Here is an 18,336-nt window from a genome sequence, read left to right on the forward strand (position 1 = left end):
TTCCAGAATGTCATATAGTTGGAATCATATAGTATGTAACCTTTTCAGATTGGCTTATTTCACTTACTGATATGCATTTAAGGTTCCTCCATGTCTTTTCCTGGCTTAATAGCTCATCTTTTTAGCTCTGAATAATATTCCATTGTCTGGATGTACCACTGTTTATTTATCCACTCACCTCTTGAAGAACATCCTGGCTGCTTCTAAGTTGTAACAATTATGAATAAAGCTGCTATAAACATCCATGAACAGGTTTTTGTTTGGATATAAGTTTGTAACTCATTTGTGTAAATACCAAAGAGCATGATTGCTGGGTGGTTATGGTAAAAGTATGTTTAGTTTTGTAAGAAACTGCCAAACTGTCTTCCAAGGTAGCTGTACATTTTGCATTCCCACCAGCAATGAATGAGAGTTCTGTTGCTCCACATCCTTGGCAGCATTTGGTATAGTATGTGTTCCAGATTTGGGCCATTCTAATAGGTGTATAGTGATATTTTGTTGTTTTAATTTGCATTTCCCTGATGACGTATAATGTGAAACGTCTCTTTGTATGTTTATTGGCCGTCTATATACCTTCTTTGGTGAGGTGTCTGTTAAGGTTTTTGGCCCATGTTTTACTTGGATTGTTCATTTTCTTTTTCTTTCTTTTGGCCGCGCTGGGCATGGCATGTGGGATCTTAGTTCCCTGAAAAGGGATCGAACCCGGGCCCTCTGCATTGGAAGCGCAGAGTCTTAACCACTGGACCGCCAGGGAAGTCTCTCATTTTCTTACTGTTGAGTTTTAAGAGTTCTTTGTATATTTTGGATAATAGTCCTTTATCAGATTTGTCTTTTGCAAATATTTTCTCCCAGTCTATGGCTTGTCTTCTTATTCTCTTGATGTTAACCCTCATTGAGCAGAAGTTTTTAATTTTAATAAAGTTGAAATTATCAGTTATTTCATTCATGGATCGTACCTTTAGTGTTATATCTAAAAAGTCATCACTATATCCAAGGACATCTGGTTTTTCTCCTATGGTATCTTCTAAGAGTTTTATATAGTTTTGTGTTTTACATTTTAGGTCTATATTCCATTTTGAGTTAATTTTTCTGAAAGATGTAAGGTCTGTCTCCAGATTCATTTTTTTTCCCATGTGAATATCCAGTTGTTCCAGCACCATTTGTTGAAAATACCATCTTTGTTCCATTGTATTGCTTTTTTTCCTTTGTCAAAGATCTGTTGAATGTACTTATGTGGGCCTATTTCTGGGCTCTCTATTCTGTTCCATTGGTCTATTTGTTTCTTCTTTTGCCAGTACCACACTGTCTTGATAATGTAACTTTATAGTAAATCTTGAAGTCAGGTAGTGTCAGTCCTCCAACTTTGTTTTTTTCTTCAACATTTTATTGGCTATTCTTGGTCTTTTGCCATCTATATAAACTTTGGAATTAGTTTGTTGATATGCACAATGTAACTTGCTGGGATTTTGATTGGGATTGCATTGAATCTATAGATGAAGTTGGGAAGAACTGACATCTTGATAATTTTGAGTCTTCCTATCCATGAGCATGAACTGTCTCTCAATTTATTTAGTTCTTGTATTTTTTCTGGGTATTACACTTGAAATTTAGTTTACTAATTTTAAGTTGGGACCTCAACTAACTAATCTATACATTTTTTTCAAATCTGTTCCTTTTTTTTAGATCATAAATAAGGTCCATCTTAAGGCAAATCATATTATAAAGAGAGATGTTAATGAACATTTAAGAATCAAGACTGTCTACGATAAAAGTATTGAAGAGTAAGTACATCATTATTTGTCATCTTTTTTTTTTTTTTTTTTTGCAGTACGCAGGCCTCTCGTTGTGGCCTCTCCCGTTGCGGAGCACAGGCTCCAGACGTTTGGGCCCAGCAGCCATGGCTCACGGGCCCAACCGCTCCGCGGCATGTGGGATCCTCCCGGACCGGGGCACGAACCCGTGTCCCCTGCATTGGCAGGCGGACTCCCAACCACTGCGCCACCAGGGAAGCCCCTGTCATCTTTTTTTTATGAAGAATCAAACTATTGAAAATATTTTCATCTGTTACCTGGAGTTCTATAAATGGAAGTAGATGCTAGTGTACCCTCAAAATGGAATTAAGCTAAATATGCTTTTTAGTTTAGAAAGATGAAGGCCATGGGATATGATTTAAATCTATACATCATGAATAATTTAAGCACACCAGTGTATGTCTACTTATGTGGTCAATAACAGACCTGGAAGGCACTTAAGTACTTGGAGGAACAATAAGACAAAATACTAATATATACAATAGTAAGAACATTTACAAAATTATTAACCAGAGAGATGATATAGCCTAATTTTTAATTTATAGTAAGAGGGTATCCAGAAAAGAGATAAATTATGAATCTGTAGTAGTTTATGAAGAGCTATTGGGAGTAGGTGATGTCTTTCCCTATCTTTAACTTCCCAAATGAATGAGACAGTATGTGATCAACTCTTAAATGCTCATTGAGATTTAGAGGGACTGATATGGCATGCTTCCACAAAGCATTCCTTGGGACTCCTGCCAGTTGTATTCTGAACAAAAATGAGATAGTGGTTTGCCCTCAGCATGGCAATCTTTATGTTTTATGTCATCATTTTCAGGTTGCTCCCTGAGAAAAGACACCTTGTAAAGGTATGTAATAAATACTAATAGCTTGAATTGGACACTTAAAATGGTGCATTTTATTGTATGTAAATTTTACTTCAGTAATGAAAAACATACACATAACTATTCTGTGAATGACTGAATAAAAGGTGTTGGTAGTGAATGTATTTCTATTATCACCAAGGTATTTTTATGATGCACTCACCAAAACTTTGTTCATATTTGATATTAAGTTAGTCTTCTCATTTTATAATTTGATATTAAATCATTCTCATATTTTTACTTGTCCTTTTAAGTTTTAGGGGAGCAGAGCATGCTTCAGATAGGATGAAAAAGATGATGTTTTAAAAACATTGAGAACACTGTTCTCTTGGTGGAAATGCTCATTCTCATGAAGATTAATTGGCCTGATAGTATGAAATGCCAAGGTCATTTATAGAGGTGCTAGCCTCATAAGTTTTTTAACTGTTACAGAGGCACACACACACATTAAGCCACTTCATTATGGGGTCACAGAAATGGGTGAGGCTAAAGTAGATCTTCTAAATATACGATTTTCTTAACATAAACTACCTTCATGTTGGAATAATCTAAATCAGTCTCAAATTTAAAGTAATATTAATAGTTGTGATTTATGTTTTATAATATTCTATTTAAATGGGGTAGGGAAGGAACTTTCTGGTGTTCTTTCCTCCAAACTAAACTAGTAAATGAGGAAATTCCTTTGCTCCTAGACTCAATCTTTCCCTAGCCATAGTCACACAACTTTTGACTAGTACCTATATTCCAGAATTATAAGGCTTTTTCCTTCTTTCCCCTTAGTCATTAATATCCTATGCTTACTTGTTTTAAATATAGTTTATCTTTTAGCTGTAATTCTGACTGGGTTTTTTTTCCAACTTTTATTTAGACCAAACTTTTTCCACAAGCCGTTTCTTATTTAGAGAAGACTTTTCAGGTTCGTAGACCTGCGGGCACCATATTACTTAGTAGGTATGTCATATTACACACAGGTCATTTTCTTCAGTTGTTTAGTACTCTGCCCACCCCATTCTGTCAGTATGGCAAATTGTGAGCTTTATACTGGAGTATTTTATTATGCTGGTTCCTGGAGACCAAACTGTAAGATATTTAAAAAGAATAAAAGAGCATCTGTTGGGTAATCATTCTTTCCCCGATTTTCCATTATGAGGTGACCCACTGGATCTTTTCCTTGGGTATAGTTGTACCCTTTTTCCCATATCCCCTTCCTTCATGTGTACAGTATTGGCTTTTTCCCATATCCCTTTTTTGCCATATCCCCTTCCTTCATGTGTACAGTATTGGCTTTTGAAGTATTTGAGTGTTTGAAAACCCAGATCAGAAGAATTTGCCATGGAACCAAAATTCTTTATTAGACTACTTTTCTAACTAAAATAGTAACTATTATAAATGAAATAAACATAGCAGCTACTAGTTTTTTACAATGTTTTAACTGCTGTGAACTCATCTTTATTTTTTTTTTGTAATTAAACTTTGATGTACGAATGAACTGAAGACAATGTGCAACAAACCAATACCAATACCTACGGAAGGAAAATGATCACCATAGATGCTGTACTGGGGAATGTGCAGAGCATACAAGATGTGGCCCCGTTATAGTGCCTGAGGAGCACCTCCAGGTATTTCACCCTGCTCTTAGCAATGTTCTTATTCTTTAGGATAAACTTATGACAGATTTTCAATCTGTGATTGTCACTAAGAAGATTTTACAGACTTAAGTTCAAAAGCTTCATTCTCTACCAAAAGTAATCACAGTTAGGTGTGCTGATTTTATTCTTTCATTGGTTTTCAAGTGAATTTAATTATTTTTTTCTTTTTTCAATTTATCTCTGAGGCTGCTGAATCGTTTCTGCTTAGGACTTTATCTTTGCCCTCCAAAACATCTTTTAGCAGCTATATACCTCAAAATTTTTAAAGGGCAATTTAACATTATCTCTTCAAATAAAAATAATGTGTATGCTTTAACCCAACCTGGAAATGTATTTCATAAAAATACTTATAACTATGTAATATATGTTCAAGGATATTCTTCGCAAAACTATAAATATGCCTATATTAATATTACTTAAGTTATGGCATAACCACATAATGGAGCACTACACAGCTGTTAAAGAATGAAGTAGAAGGACTTCCCTGGTGGTCCAGCGGGTAAGACTCTTTGCTCCCAATGCACGGGGCCCAGGTTCAATCCCTGGTTGGGGAACTAGATCCCACATGCATGCCGCAACTAAGAGTCTGCATGCCACAACTAAGATCCGGTGCAGCCAAAATAAATGAACAATATTAAAAAAAAAAAGAACAAAATAGATCTTTATATACTGATTTGGAAAGATAGTTAAGCTTTTAAATGGAAAAAAAAGTTGTAAATCAGTATGGGTAGTTAGTCTATTTCATTTAAAAATTAAAAATTATCATCAATTCTTCAGCTTTCAGTAAAACTGAAATAAAAGCATAAAAAATAAGAAGTGTATACACACATATAAAAAATTATGAAGTAATCTGGAGGTATACATATATTAAAAAATCTGGAGACATAAAATTTTAATGGTTTTCATTGAGTTGGATTATGGAGGGCTTTTATTTGTTAACTTATAATTTTTGTAATGTTCTGATTTTTCATATTAAGCATCTATTATTTGTATCAGAAAAAATATAAAAAGTTTAAATGTGTAAACCAGAAAGCCAATTTATTTATACCTATATTTTGGAAAATATGATTATTGCTTTAGCTTTTCTCTATTGAGCTGTGTTCTCTCATTACTTTTAGAAAATGAATACATTATTAAACATTGACTTTGTAAGCAAAATTAAGCATATAGTTGAAGTTTACTTTATAATTTTTTTCTCAGAGTATTTGAAGCTCACTAAAGGCTTTTAGAACCCTGTATATTGGCACTAATACAGCTAACTTACTCAGCTTCCATTTCTTTTATCAAATTTCTTGAAAGCATAGAGGGTTTGGGGAACATGTTTAAAAATTGAAACAACCTGTTAATTACATATTTATCTCTTTTCCTGAGACATTTAGAGATATTTCCTAGACATATTAAGGCATATTTCTTTGCTTTTTTTCTAAGGTATTTTTGTTTTTAATTCTTTTGGCTTTTTCAAATTCTGCTTTCTACTTATCTTCTTGGGGGTCCTGATTTTTTTTTTTAAATAAATGAGAGATCATGTAAAGAATGCTATTAAATCACAGCTTTTCTTAATATCAACTATTAACAGATTAAAGTAATTGAATTTTAAAATTATAAATACATGTATTAGAGAAGCAAGAGTAAACAATGTAATGAAATGAGAATTTCTGTCTTTTCTCTCTCTACAAGCATCACCTATGCCTTAAAAAAAACACCATTTACTGATTTTCCTATTTATAATTTGGAGATCATGATTGTTTAGGAACTTTGATAGAAGAAGTTCTCTAAAAAACGTATGTTAAAAGGGCAAAGTTTGCTTAGAAAACTAGAAACAAAGGTAATATTACAAGATGACTTTAACTTTTTACCTTATATACTTTTGTATTATCTGAATTTTTAACAAGATACATGAATTACTTATAATAGGAAAATACTTCCAGTAAATAAAGTTTTTTATTAATTAGTTTTGAAGTAACTATAGATTCACGGGAAATTGCTAAAAAAAATGTGTACAAGAAGGTCCCTTGTAATTTTCACCTAGTTTCAGGGTTTAATAAAACCTTTTCTATTGCTGTCCTTTTTGTACCCTGGTTGCATGCCCTTTATAAATAGCAATTGTTTGTTTTAATTAATATTATACATTTATGATTATAGTATATAAAGTAGAAATTTTAATAAAATAAATTTAAAATTAGAGATAGGAATTGAGTAGAGAGAGGTATGGATTTTGATAAAAGCTGAAGGATAATAAATAAAAATTAAATCATACATATTTAGAGTCTGGATTCATTATAAATTAAAAGTCCTGATAGCTAACCTCATCTCTGGTCTGTTTTTCCGTTGTTGTCCCCCATGGGCATAGCAATGCAGAGTCTGCTGTGGGGGTAAGTGGCCCTGTGGAGCAGTGGGCGTGCCAGACCAAGAGGGAGTCCGGGATGCAGACTTTGTTCTTTATGTTGGTGCTCTGGCCACTGAGAGGTGCAGCCATGAAAACATCATCTCTTATGCAGCCTATTGTCAGCAGGAAGCAAAAATGGACAGGTAAACTTTCCCCTGAGACTTATTTCCCAAGATCTAAAAGAACTCTTAAAACATATTCTAAGTGTTGAGAGTACAAGAAGTTTGCATTTGCGAGATTACCTCCAGTAGTAAGAAATGGCATACTGCCTGGATTGGGGTGTGGTGGGGGAACCAGGTTATACAACTGCTATGCATATGGTAATATAAGTACCAATTCCAAAGGAAAAGTCTACTGTCAATAGAATTTTCTTTGAAAGTGATGACACCTCTGTAAGGAAACAATTTGAACTTTAATTTTAGCACTTCTGTGCTGAACTGTAAGATGTTCAAAATAACTGTTCATCTAATTGTCATATCATTATGTCCTTCACTTAGCTTAATTGTCTCTAAAAAATTTAGAGTCCCAGAACTTCCCTGGCGGTCCAGTGGTTAAGTCTCCACACTTCCACTGCAGGAGGAGCCACTTCAGTCCCCGGCTGGACTAAGATCCCACATGTTGCTTGGCAAAAAAAAAAAAAAAGGACTCTTTTTTTTTTTTTTTGGTCGTACGCGGGCCTCTCACTGTTGTGGCCTCTCCCGTTGCGGAGCACAGGCTCCGGACACGCAGGCTCAGTGGCCATGGCTCATGGGCCTAGCCACTCCCTCTTTTTTATTTAAAAAATATTTCAAAAATTTTTTCTCAGTGAAGCAGCCTTGAAATAAAGTTGTTATGCATACAGAAGATTGCCTGTTACACACCAGACAAATCAGTTAAAGGCAGTAGAAACTGGTATGTCTCAGTATAGTTTGTATGTGACATTCTCAAATCTAGGAGAGTTAAAGTGACCACATTCAATGGTCCAGTGAATGTAAGGACTGTTGCTGAGTTCCTGAACATTCATCTACCTATCAAAATACTAGCTGACTTTAAAGAGCTGTTTCAGTTCTATTGATAGCTAATTAATTTAAGGAAAAAATGAAATTATTAGTAGGACCAAGTATCCAATACAAAGGAAACACTAATATATGCTTCAGAATTATACTGTCAATACTGAAGGTGGTAAGGAGGTCAAAGTCAGCATCATGGATTATGAAAGCAGTCTGTTAGCATGTTACTATATAATTATTGATCCATGAAGTAAACTCAAAAATCTTTAGCTTCTGAATGTTGAGAATGCATCGAGTCAAATATTTAATATATTACTGAAGAAGGAAGTGCTATATGGTTTTGAAGATTATATGTACTATTGTTTAGTAAAAAGGATATATGTATTTAATAGATTGTTCCTTTTTTCCTGAGAAGCTGTCATTAAATTTATGAAATTTTATAATTACTGGTGTCTCAATATCAAGGAAATATGGTATTTGAAGTGCTAAATGAATGACAAGTTACTTGATAAAATGAGATACTTCTTAAAGTAGGTGTCTTTGAGAAATATACCTTCATAATAGCAGTGCTGCAAAATCATGGCTCTTTATCTTAATTTGACCTAAACCATATGGATTGTGCACACACACAATCTCATTTTTAATATACTGTTGAGTGTCAGAAGAACATTGCAAAACAGTGTACATAATACGATTTCATACTTGTTTTAAAAATCTGTGTATGGGGCTTCCCTGGTGGCACAGTGGTTGTGAGTCCGCCTGCCGATGCAGGGGACACGGGTTCATGCCCCGGTCCGGGAGGATCCCACATGCCGCGGAGCAGCTGGGCCCTTGAGCCATGGCAGCTGAGCCTGCGCGTCCCGAGCCTGTGCTCTGCAACGGGAGAGGCCACAGCAGTGAGAGGCCTGCGTACCGCAAAAAACAAAAAAAAAAACAAACAAAAATTCTGTGTATGGACTTGAATGTGCTAAGGTAAAAGTCAAAAATAATTAGGATTACCCACTATCCCAATTTTCTCGGGAGTACCCTTGGTTTAGCCCTGAAAGTCCCATATCTCGGGAAACCCCTCAGTCCTAGGCAAACCAGGATGGCTGGTCACTCTAAAAAATAAAGCACCCCAATTGTTGATAGCAGTTACCTGTGATAGTGGAATTTAGTGGTGGTAGTTTGTAAAATAGGGAATTTTTACTTTTTTCTTCATACATTTCTATATGTTTGGATATATAGCTTTTTCCAATGAGCTTTAATTACTTTTTTAAACAAAAGACATGTTAAAGTGAACCTTATGTATTAGGAACAGAATGGCTTCCCTGGGGAAGTAGGGAGAGGGATATAAAATCCCATGCTGAGATGGGTCTGGATTAGTTCAGCTCCTTTCAGCATCTGATAATACTGAAGTTACTTAAAGTATCTAATTGTCTTTTGGGGAGAGAATCCAACATAGGAGTTATCACACAGATGAGAATCCCATAGCCCAGAGATGCATCTCACTTTCTTTTCACTGTTATTATATTTCTTTAAGGCACTTGAACATTTGGTTCACTTTAGGTGTGAATGACTAGCTGAAAGAGTAAATGTTCCTCGTGTCAGTGAATCTGAAGCTACTCATGTATGTATTCTCATACATGGGGAAAATTTTGGTTGCTTATGAGGAGAATGTTGACGTTAGAAGAGCAATATCTTAAGTTGTTCTTTTTGAATCTTTTTAGTAGAAGTGAAACTTTCCTTCAAAACTGCTATATTGCGTTATTTCATTCCATAAATATTTGAGCGCTTAATATGTTGCCAGCAGACTAGGTGAACAAAATAGACACGTGTACCTGTCTCATGGATCTTACAAATTACAGAGGGAGTCAGATGTTAGTTAAATACTGATACAAATAGACATGTGACTTCAAATATGATAAATACTTTGTAGAAAAAGACAGGGTGTTGCAACATAAAAGAGAACAAAAGGGGGAAACATAATTTAGATCAACTGGGCAAAAAAGGCCTCTTTGGAAAAGTGAAACTTTAGATATAACCTGAAAATCGATAGGCTTCAGCCAAATAAAGAGCTGGAGAAAGAGCTTATGTTAGGAAAATGCTGTGTCTACCTGTTGCTCTTAGAAGCCACTCCAGTGGAAACTGTGCTTGAGGATGAGAGCTTTAGGGGATGCATTGGAGGGAGAAGTAGACAGGGCTGTTTCATTCTAAATGCAGTAGGGGGCTTCCCTGGTGGCTCAGTGGTTGTGAGTCCGCCTGCCGATGCAGGGGACGCGGGTTCGTGCCCCAGTCCAGGAAGATCCCACATGCCGCGGAGCGGCTGGGCCCATGAGCCATGGCTGCTGAGCCTGCGCGTCCGGAGCCTGTGCTCCGCGGCGGGAGAGGCCACAGTGGTGAGAGGCCCACATACCGTGGAAAAAATAAAAAAAATAATAAATGCAGTAGGAAGTCCCTGACAGGGTTTAAGCCTGATAGTGACGTTTATTTTATATCTTAGAGGTCACCGTGGCAATATTTTGGTGAGTGAATTATACTCATACTTTTCTAAGTGCAAGTCTGTTGTTTTCAAGTATGAAGAAAGTGCACTGTATGTTTTTTTAACTAAATAAGGCAAATGTTACTCTGTAACTAGGCCATCACCATTTGGGGAGGTTTGTGGTATTTCTATGGTAAAATGTTGAGGTAGTGTTGGGAGAAATACCTTGGGGTTCCTTACTGTTTGTCACAGCTTTTGAAAGGCAGGGGGGTGTGTGGTGAAACTGATTGAATTACTGTGGGTCCTCGTGAGCTCTTGGACTCTCAAGTTCTAGGCTCAGAAAGAGATATAGAATTCTGTAGATTCTAGAAGGTATAGAATACTGTATGAAAGAAGATAATAGGAAGATAAAAAACTTTATGTTGGGCTTCCCTGGTGGCAGTGGTTAAGAATCCACCTGCCAATGCAGGGGACATGGGTTCGAGCCCTGGTCCGGGAAGATCCCACATGCCGCAGAGCGACTAAACCCATGTGCCACAACTACTGAGCCTGCGCTCTAGAGCCCACGAGCCACAACTACTGAAGCCCGCCTGCCTAGAGCCCGTGCTCTGCAACAAGAGAAGCCACCGCAGTGAGAAGCCTGCGCACCGCAGCGAAGAGTAACCCCCGCTCACGACACTAGAAGAAAGCCCATGTGCAGCAACAAAGACCCAACACAGCCAAAAATAAATAAATTTTTAAAAAAATTATGTTAATGAAGGCATTATTGGGACAGGAGAAAGGGAATAGTGAAATGGAAATCAGAAGGTTCAGCAACTTGCAGCAACCTGAATGATTTGCTTATTGTCCTCTTTTGTACCTACTTTTCCTCTCTACCTACTTGTCTGTCCCTGTGCCTATATATATAGTGAAATGCTGAAGTCAGAAATGAATTTTGCAAGAAAAATAGTGTTATAATTAAAATTTTTTAGTTCATTCCCTTTTTTGGTACATATTGACATACTTTACAAATTCACACTGAAGTATAATTAACTGACTCTATCCTCTTGAGGGAACAGCTGCTGATTAGCAATGTCATAGGAGAACACAGGTATATGTCTTGAAAGTAAAAGACAGTGAAAGTTAGATGTTATGTTGTAAAATGACATTTGATATTTCACAAAGATTTTTCTGACCTTGATCAGTTTTTGATAGAAAAATATAGGTTAGTAAGTATAATACATATTGTCCTGGAATATAATTAAAAATTTAATGTCTTTTAACAGGCCAATTGCAGGATATGCTAACCTCTGTCCAAATATGATCTCTACCCAGCCTCAGGAGTTTGTTGGGATGCTGTCTACAGTGAAACATGAGATTATTCATGCCCTGGTAAATTTTGCTGTTAACTATTGTTCTCTCCTTCATGCCTTGATTTTCTGATTATACTCTCATTTTGATGTATATGTTAAAATTTAAGATTTTGTGGCTTCTTAGATCGTGTTCAGTAAAACCTAGTTGAATAGACCTCTGCCAGTAGACAATTTTTAATGATTAGGATAGCAGCTCGGTTGACTTATACTACCTAAAATAATGAAACAAGTAAATCCATTGGGCAAATAGGAGTTTTGAAAAAATGATTAAGCTTCTTAAGAAGAAACTTAGTAATTAAAAAAAATTCACTTTCATCTAAAATGATAGCTGATATGTTAATTATAGATCTTTCTTATCTCTTACAGAGATCTCATTTCTAAAAGTGTTCTTGGTCTATTTAGACTTTCTGAATTTTATATATATTAACTGATTCAGAACTTTGCTTTTCCCCAATTGGTCCAAAGTAGTAAACTTTTACAGTATGTCTGGGGAATTAAATAAAGTTGCCTAAAACCTAGGAAATGTCCTCCTGATGTCATTCATGTGTTTAGAAAATAGATGGGAGTAAAATGCAGTGATTAAGAGAGAGAATGGGACTTCCCTGGTGGTGCAGTGGTTAAGAATCTGCCTGCCAGTGCAGGGGGCACAGGTTCAATCCCTGGTCTGGGAAGATCCCACATGCCACGGAGCAACTAAGCCTGTGCACCACAACTACTGAGCCTGTGCCCTAGAGCCCGCGAGCCACAACTATTGAGCCCACATGCCACAACTACTGAAGCCCATGTGCCTAGAGCAGGTGCTCCACAACAAGATAAGCCACCGCAATGAGAAGCCTGCACACCCCAACGAAGAGTAGCCCCCGCTCACCGCAACTAGAGAAAGCCCTCATGCAGCAACGAAGACCCAACGCAGCCAAAAATAAATAAATAAATTTATAAAAAAAAAAAATTTTTTTTAAATGGTAGCACCCACTATAGAGTACATTATTTAAAAAAAGAGAGAGGGAGAGACGCAGATCTAGGTGTGAATCTCCTTAGCTTTACTGCTAAAAATCTTTGGGATCTATTACAAATTATTTAGCCTTTGTAAGCCTCTGTTTCATCTATAAAATGAATATAGTAGTACATACTACAATGGATTTTTTTCTTGAAGATTAAATAAGATGAAACATAAATGGCTTAGCACCATGCTCTACATAGTAAGGTATAATAAAATTAGTGACTATCATTTATTAGTCTTATTTCATGAGCTATTATGTATGACCTCAGTCTTTAAATCAGCAAATACCTTGGATAATTCAGTGAAACTCTAGTGTATCCAGATAGCACTTCTGGTCTTCAAGTAAGGAGATTCTAAAATGAATCATCTCTTTTCCTTTTATTAAAAAAGTAAGTTAAACCTGCTATTGTGATGAAAGACAAGCATCATTCTAAGTAACATTTTAAGCTTTAAGCTCCAAAAACAATAGATACTTGATGTTGAGAGAACCAGAAAAAAACAGCAGGTTTTAAGTCTAGTATATAAGTGAACATGAATGCAGAGGTCCCAGATATGAGGTAAATTAGGTTATGAACAGGCAGGTCACAAAAGAAAAGGTCCAATTGGCCAAGAAGAATATGAGAACATATTCAGATTTACTTTAGCAATCAGGGACTCTCAAATTAAAGTCAGACACCATTGAATATAAAAACATGTGTGAGAGTTACTATGTACATTGACTTTAAGGTAGTGATTACCCCTGGGAAAAGTGGGAAGAGAAAGGGTGAAGGTAATGGGCCTTCAACGGTATTTATTCTGCAGTGTTTTATTTCTTAAAAAAAAGTCTGAAGAAGATCTGGCAAAACGAATATCTTAAATCCTCTTAAGGAGTATACCTAAGTTTCTATTAGATTTTTAAACTTTTTTGTGTATTTGAATTATTTAAAAAATTGTAAAAACCTAGGAAATTTAAAATATTAGTTTGTCTCAAAAACCATCCTGAAGGATGTTAAGAATTAAATGTTTAACAAATACACTTATTCCCTATAAAGTTATATATTGCTCTAGCTATCAAATACAATCATTCCTGGTTCTTTCAATACCAGATAAGCCTTCTGAAATGTGAGTGCTTAGAAAAATTTTCAAATTGATATTGTGGAAAAAAATGTGTATTTAGAATATTATGAAAGATGAGGCACAGCATACTATTTTAAGCTTTATATAACTTCAGTGAATTGTATATTAAAAACTGTTTAGATTTTCTTACCTGACTCCATTAAATGTTCTTTGCATCTTCAGAGATTAAAAAAGAAGAAATGTAGGAATAAAAGAATACTCTGGATTCCATTAATCATTTTGGCAAGCCTTGAATGACACAGGCCACAGTTATGTAAGCAAAGACATTTGCCAAAGAAATAGATTAATTAAGTGATCATTTGTGATTGTTAGTTATTTGGATATAAACTATAGCATAGTCTCAGTGTATAAAACATGCTTAAGGGCTTCCCTGGTGGCACAGTGGTTGAGAGTCCGCCTGCCGATGCAGGGGACACGGGTTTGTGCCCCATCCGGGAAGATCCCACATGCCGCGGAGCTGCTGGGCCCCTGAGCCTTGGCCGCTGAGCCTGCGCATCCAGAGCCTGTGCTCAGCAGCGGGAGAGGCCACAACAGTGAGAGGCCCGTGTACCGCAAAAAAAAAAAAGAAAGAAAAAAAAAACCATACTTAAATTAGTAGTTACAAAAGCACTTTGTTTTAGTTATTAGGTTAGGAAAGAAAGTAAGAAAAGAAATCTCACTAATGAAATAGGAGATATCAAATGTCAGTAATTTTTTTTTTTGCCCATTTTCTCATCTTATTTGGGAGAGGGGATAGAGAATGGGAATTTGAATACCTTTATGTGAAGTAGCTACTATCTTATTAAAATTGAAGACTTCTTTAAAATACTGTCTAAAAATGTGATTATAAACACACAAATTCACATTGTAAAAAACTTTTAGAAATACAGATGATTTTACACATTATTCTACCATCAAAAGAACCACAGCTAACATTTCGATATGTTTCCAGTCTTTTTTCCGAAGTATACACCCCCGCACATAAACACACATTTATAGTCTTTTTTATTTTAGATATAGATATATATTAAATATGGACTTTGGTATCAAAGACTTTGAATTTTTATGAGTGATCTTACTAGCACACCCCCCTGCTCTAAACTGTATTGTTAATTGTTGTTAATAGTAAATTTCCCTGGTTGCAATTGTAGAGTTTGTTAGTAAGTTCATGTGAAGAGGACCAACTATTATAAACACGTCTTTAAACAAATAAATGCATTGTCTATACCAACCAAAGAATGTCTTTGTTACTATTACTTTTGGTTTCCTCACTTAGAATTATCTCAAGTAATTGAAATTTAAAATTCATAATATGAAACACTTAATTTCAGTCCAATTCCAGTATATGGCAAGTTCCTGTAGAAATATTGGCCTGACACTTTTATGTGGTTGTATCAGTGTTCTCTTTTGATAGTGGCATGTTGTGATATCTATAGTCAGATTTGATATTTTTCACTGTAAGACATTTTGAACTTTTTCTTACAGGGTTTCTCTGCTGGGCTATTTGCATTCTACCATGATAAAGATGGAAATCCTCTAACTTCAAGATTTGCAGATGGTCTCCCACCTTTTAACTATAGGTATTTGGTTTTTTTTGTTCTTGTTCTTCTCTTTTAGGAGAGTGCTAAGACTAGCAGCTGAGAATCATAGCATGTTAAGTTCCATAAATAATAGTGGCTTTATGGCTAGCCTAAGAAGATTGTATGTCCTATCTTATTAAAACAAGATAGGATATAAGGGTGGGATGAATTGGGAGATTAGGATTGACATGTATACACTACCATGTGTAAAATAGCTAGCTAGTGGGAACCTGCTGTATAGCACAGGGAGGTCAGCTTAGTGCTCTGTGATGACCTAGATGGATGGGATGGGGGTGCAGGGTGGGAGGGAGGTCCAAGAGGGATGGGATATATGTATACACATAGCTGATTCACTTCATTGTACAGCAGAAACTAACACAACATTATAAAACAATTACACTCCAATAAAAAAAAAGAGTTCATTTAGCTTCACCTTTTCATTTTACAGATGAAACAATTGAGATGGAGAAAACTTAAGTGATTTATCCAAAGAGCCAGGACTCTTTGCCAGGCAGAGCTCTTTTCCACCACTCTGTAGCTTGTATTACTTTATAGGAGAGTCAGGCCATGGGAAAATATGGGTTGGTTATAGTTTGGTTTTTTAATAATTATTGCCTGTACGTGGCAATATTTACATGTTAACTGGTATTTTATTTAGCTCATCATATTAACAGTGACCTAGAGGTTCAGGGCCTAAAAGAAATAATACCAAGAATTACTAAAAAAAAATTATCAAGAATTTTATATAGAATATCAGTCACAGAACTATAACCATTTGCATGCATTTATATAAAAAATAAATCTCTAAATTAAGAGCACATGTCCACAAAAAGACATGAAAATGAATGTTCATGGCAGTTTTGTTATTAATAAACAAAAAATGGAAACCACCCAAAGGTCCATCAATAGAAGAATGGATAAATAAATCGTGATATATTCCTATAACCAAAAACTACAAGGCACTAAAAAGAACACATTATTGCTGCATGCAGTAAAGTGTATGAATATCACAGTTACAAGTTTCAATAAAAGAAGTCGTAGTCCAGGGACTTCCCTGGTGGCGCGGTGGTTAAGAATCCACCTGCATGGGCTTCCCTGGTGGCGCAGTGGTTGAGAGTCCGCCTGCCGATGCAGGGGACACGGGTTCGTGCCCCAGTACGGGAAGATCCCACATGCTGCGGAGCAGCTAGACCCGTGAGCCATGGCTGCTGAGCCTGCGTGTCCGGAGCCTGTGCTCCGCAACGGGAGAGGCCACAACAGTGAGAGGCCCGCGTACCGCAAAAAAAAAAAAAAAAGAATCCACCTGCTAATGCAGGGGACACAGGTTCGATCCCTGGTCTGGGAAGATCCCTCATGCTGCAGAGCAACTAAGCCAGTGTGCCACAACTACTGAGCCTGTGCTCTAAAGCCCGTGAGCCACAACTACTGAGCCCGTGTGCCACAACTACTGAAGCCCACGCACCTAGAGCCCGTGCTCCACAAGAGAAGCCACCACAGTGAGAAGCCTGCGCACCGCAATGACGAGTAGCCCCCACTCGTAGCAACTGGAGAAAGCCCGTGCACAGCAACAAAGACCCAACGCAGCCCAAAAAAAAAAAAAAGTCATAGTTCAGTTGTATGGAGTTTAAAAACAGTCAACGGTAAAAGATGTACATAGTAGTTTTACTTGAAGCCGCAGGCTATTAAATGCCATACAAGTTGAACAGATTGAGAGAGGGCATAAGGAAACCTTCTCGGGGTGCTGACACTCTTTCATCTCTTTATCAGAGTAGTGGTATATGGATGTAGAATACAAAATTAATTCTCACACAAAGATCTCCATTTAGGTAGCTAGAAGTAAATATTAAAACAGATAGTACTTTATTCATCATAGTATTTTTTTAGAGTACATGTGAAGAAACAACTCTAATGTAGAAATACATGTTTTACTTCCTAGATTGTATTCGTTTGGTGGTATGGGAGAAGTCTGGTCTTTCCTAAGAATTGTGGTCTTTATGGGAAACACATAAATAGTGAGATAGGCAACATCTACACAGTGATGTAGGTAAGGAGGAGAGAGATGACTACACACAAGAACCATTGTTAAGCTGATAATTTGCAGTGCTTTCTTACATTCGGGATATTCCTCAAAAGCAGGAAATCTTACAGTATAAATGGACATAATATAATAATATGAAATTCAGGTGTTAGACATAGAAAGAGTCGGATTTGGCCCTAACCTATTTATTTGGAGAAACCATTAATCTTGAAATGTGAATGATGAAGAGAATATTGGAGTTATTAATGAGGTAAAAACTGATTATTTTCTTGTTGGCTTTGTTCACTATTTATGTTTAAACATTGCCTTGCCACAGAAAAAGGAAAGGAATTAATAATCTTTCTAAGGCATGGGCATAAAAGGCATTTAATCCTTTTACGTTCAACCTATTTGTATCCTTGACTCTGAACCATGTCTCTTGTAGACATAGTTGGATCATGTTTTTTTTTTAATGCATTCTGCCAGTCAACCCCCTTCTGTTCCCTCTGGCTGCCAGATTGCTGATTTTCACCATGATTGTGGGCTGTTGGTTTTCAAAGCTGCCACAAAGCTGGAGAGAGGGCATGGGAAAACACCACAAAGCTTGCTATTCTTACTGAGATTCATCCATTTTTCTTAAAGAAGTGCTTCCTGGATTACTACAAGCCTTTGGTTAATTTCCAGAGTTCTGAAAAAGTTCATTTGGCCAATTTTGATACTTTCCCCATTGCTTTCACAAAGTTCAGGGGTCCTTACTCTGCCGTTTTTACTGACATTTGTCTGGAATTTATTTCTGTATATGGAGTAAAATAGGGATTTAACTTTGTTTTTCCTAGTAGGATAAGCAGTTTTACAGCACAGTTATTAAGTAAATTATGCTTTCCCACTAAATTAAAATGTCACCTTTTGTTAAGTTTTGTTATGTGCAGTACTAGGATATGTCTCTAGACATGCTTTTGTTTTATCCAGTAAATTTGTTAAGAGGAAGTAATTCATTGTCATCTTAGCCAAAAATTAGCTATTTGAATTTGAGCAAGTTACTTCATCTCTCTAAGCTTCTGTCTCTTTACCTGCAAAATAGTGATGATAATCTCATAAAGTTATTGAAAAGATTAAATTAGAAAATGCTA

At 36.3% G+C, this 18,336-nt stretch overlaps 1 protein-coding gene across 1 annotated transcript in view; it reads left to right on the forward strand.

Annotated features, from left to right (window-relative positions):
• Positions 1–18,336, forward strand: part of LMLN (leishmanolysin like peptidase) — a 68,591-nt gene that overhangs the window by 12,393 nt on the left and 37,862 nt on the right. The window contains exons 2-8 of the mRNA XM_060150432.1: positions 1,684–1,781; positions 2,632–2,662; positions 3,546–3,628; positions 4,173–4,296; positions 6,677–6,855; positions 11,428–11,533; positions 15,095–15,189. Of these exons, the coding sequence (XP_060006415.1) occupies positions 1,684–1,781; positions 2,632–2,662; positions 3,546–3,628; positions 4,173–4,296; positions 6,677–6,855; positions 11,428–11,533; positions 15,095–15,189 (716 nt within the window). The remainder of the gene's footprint in view (positions 1–1,683; positions 1,782–2,631; positions 2,663–3,545; positions 3,629–4,172; positions 4,297–6,676; positions 6,856–11,427; positions 11,534–15,094; positions 15,190–18,336) is intronic.

Source organism: Lagenorhynchus albirostris, chromosome 5, assembly GCF_949774975.1.
Source record: "Lagenorhynchus albirostris chromosome 5, mLagAlb1.1, whole genome shotgun sequence".
NCBI lineage: Eukaryota > Metazoa > Chordata > Mammalia > Artiodactyla > Delphinidae > Lagenorhynchus > Lagenorhynchus albirostris.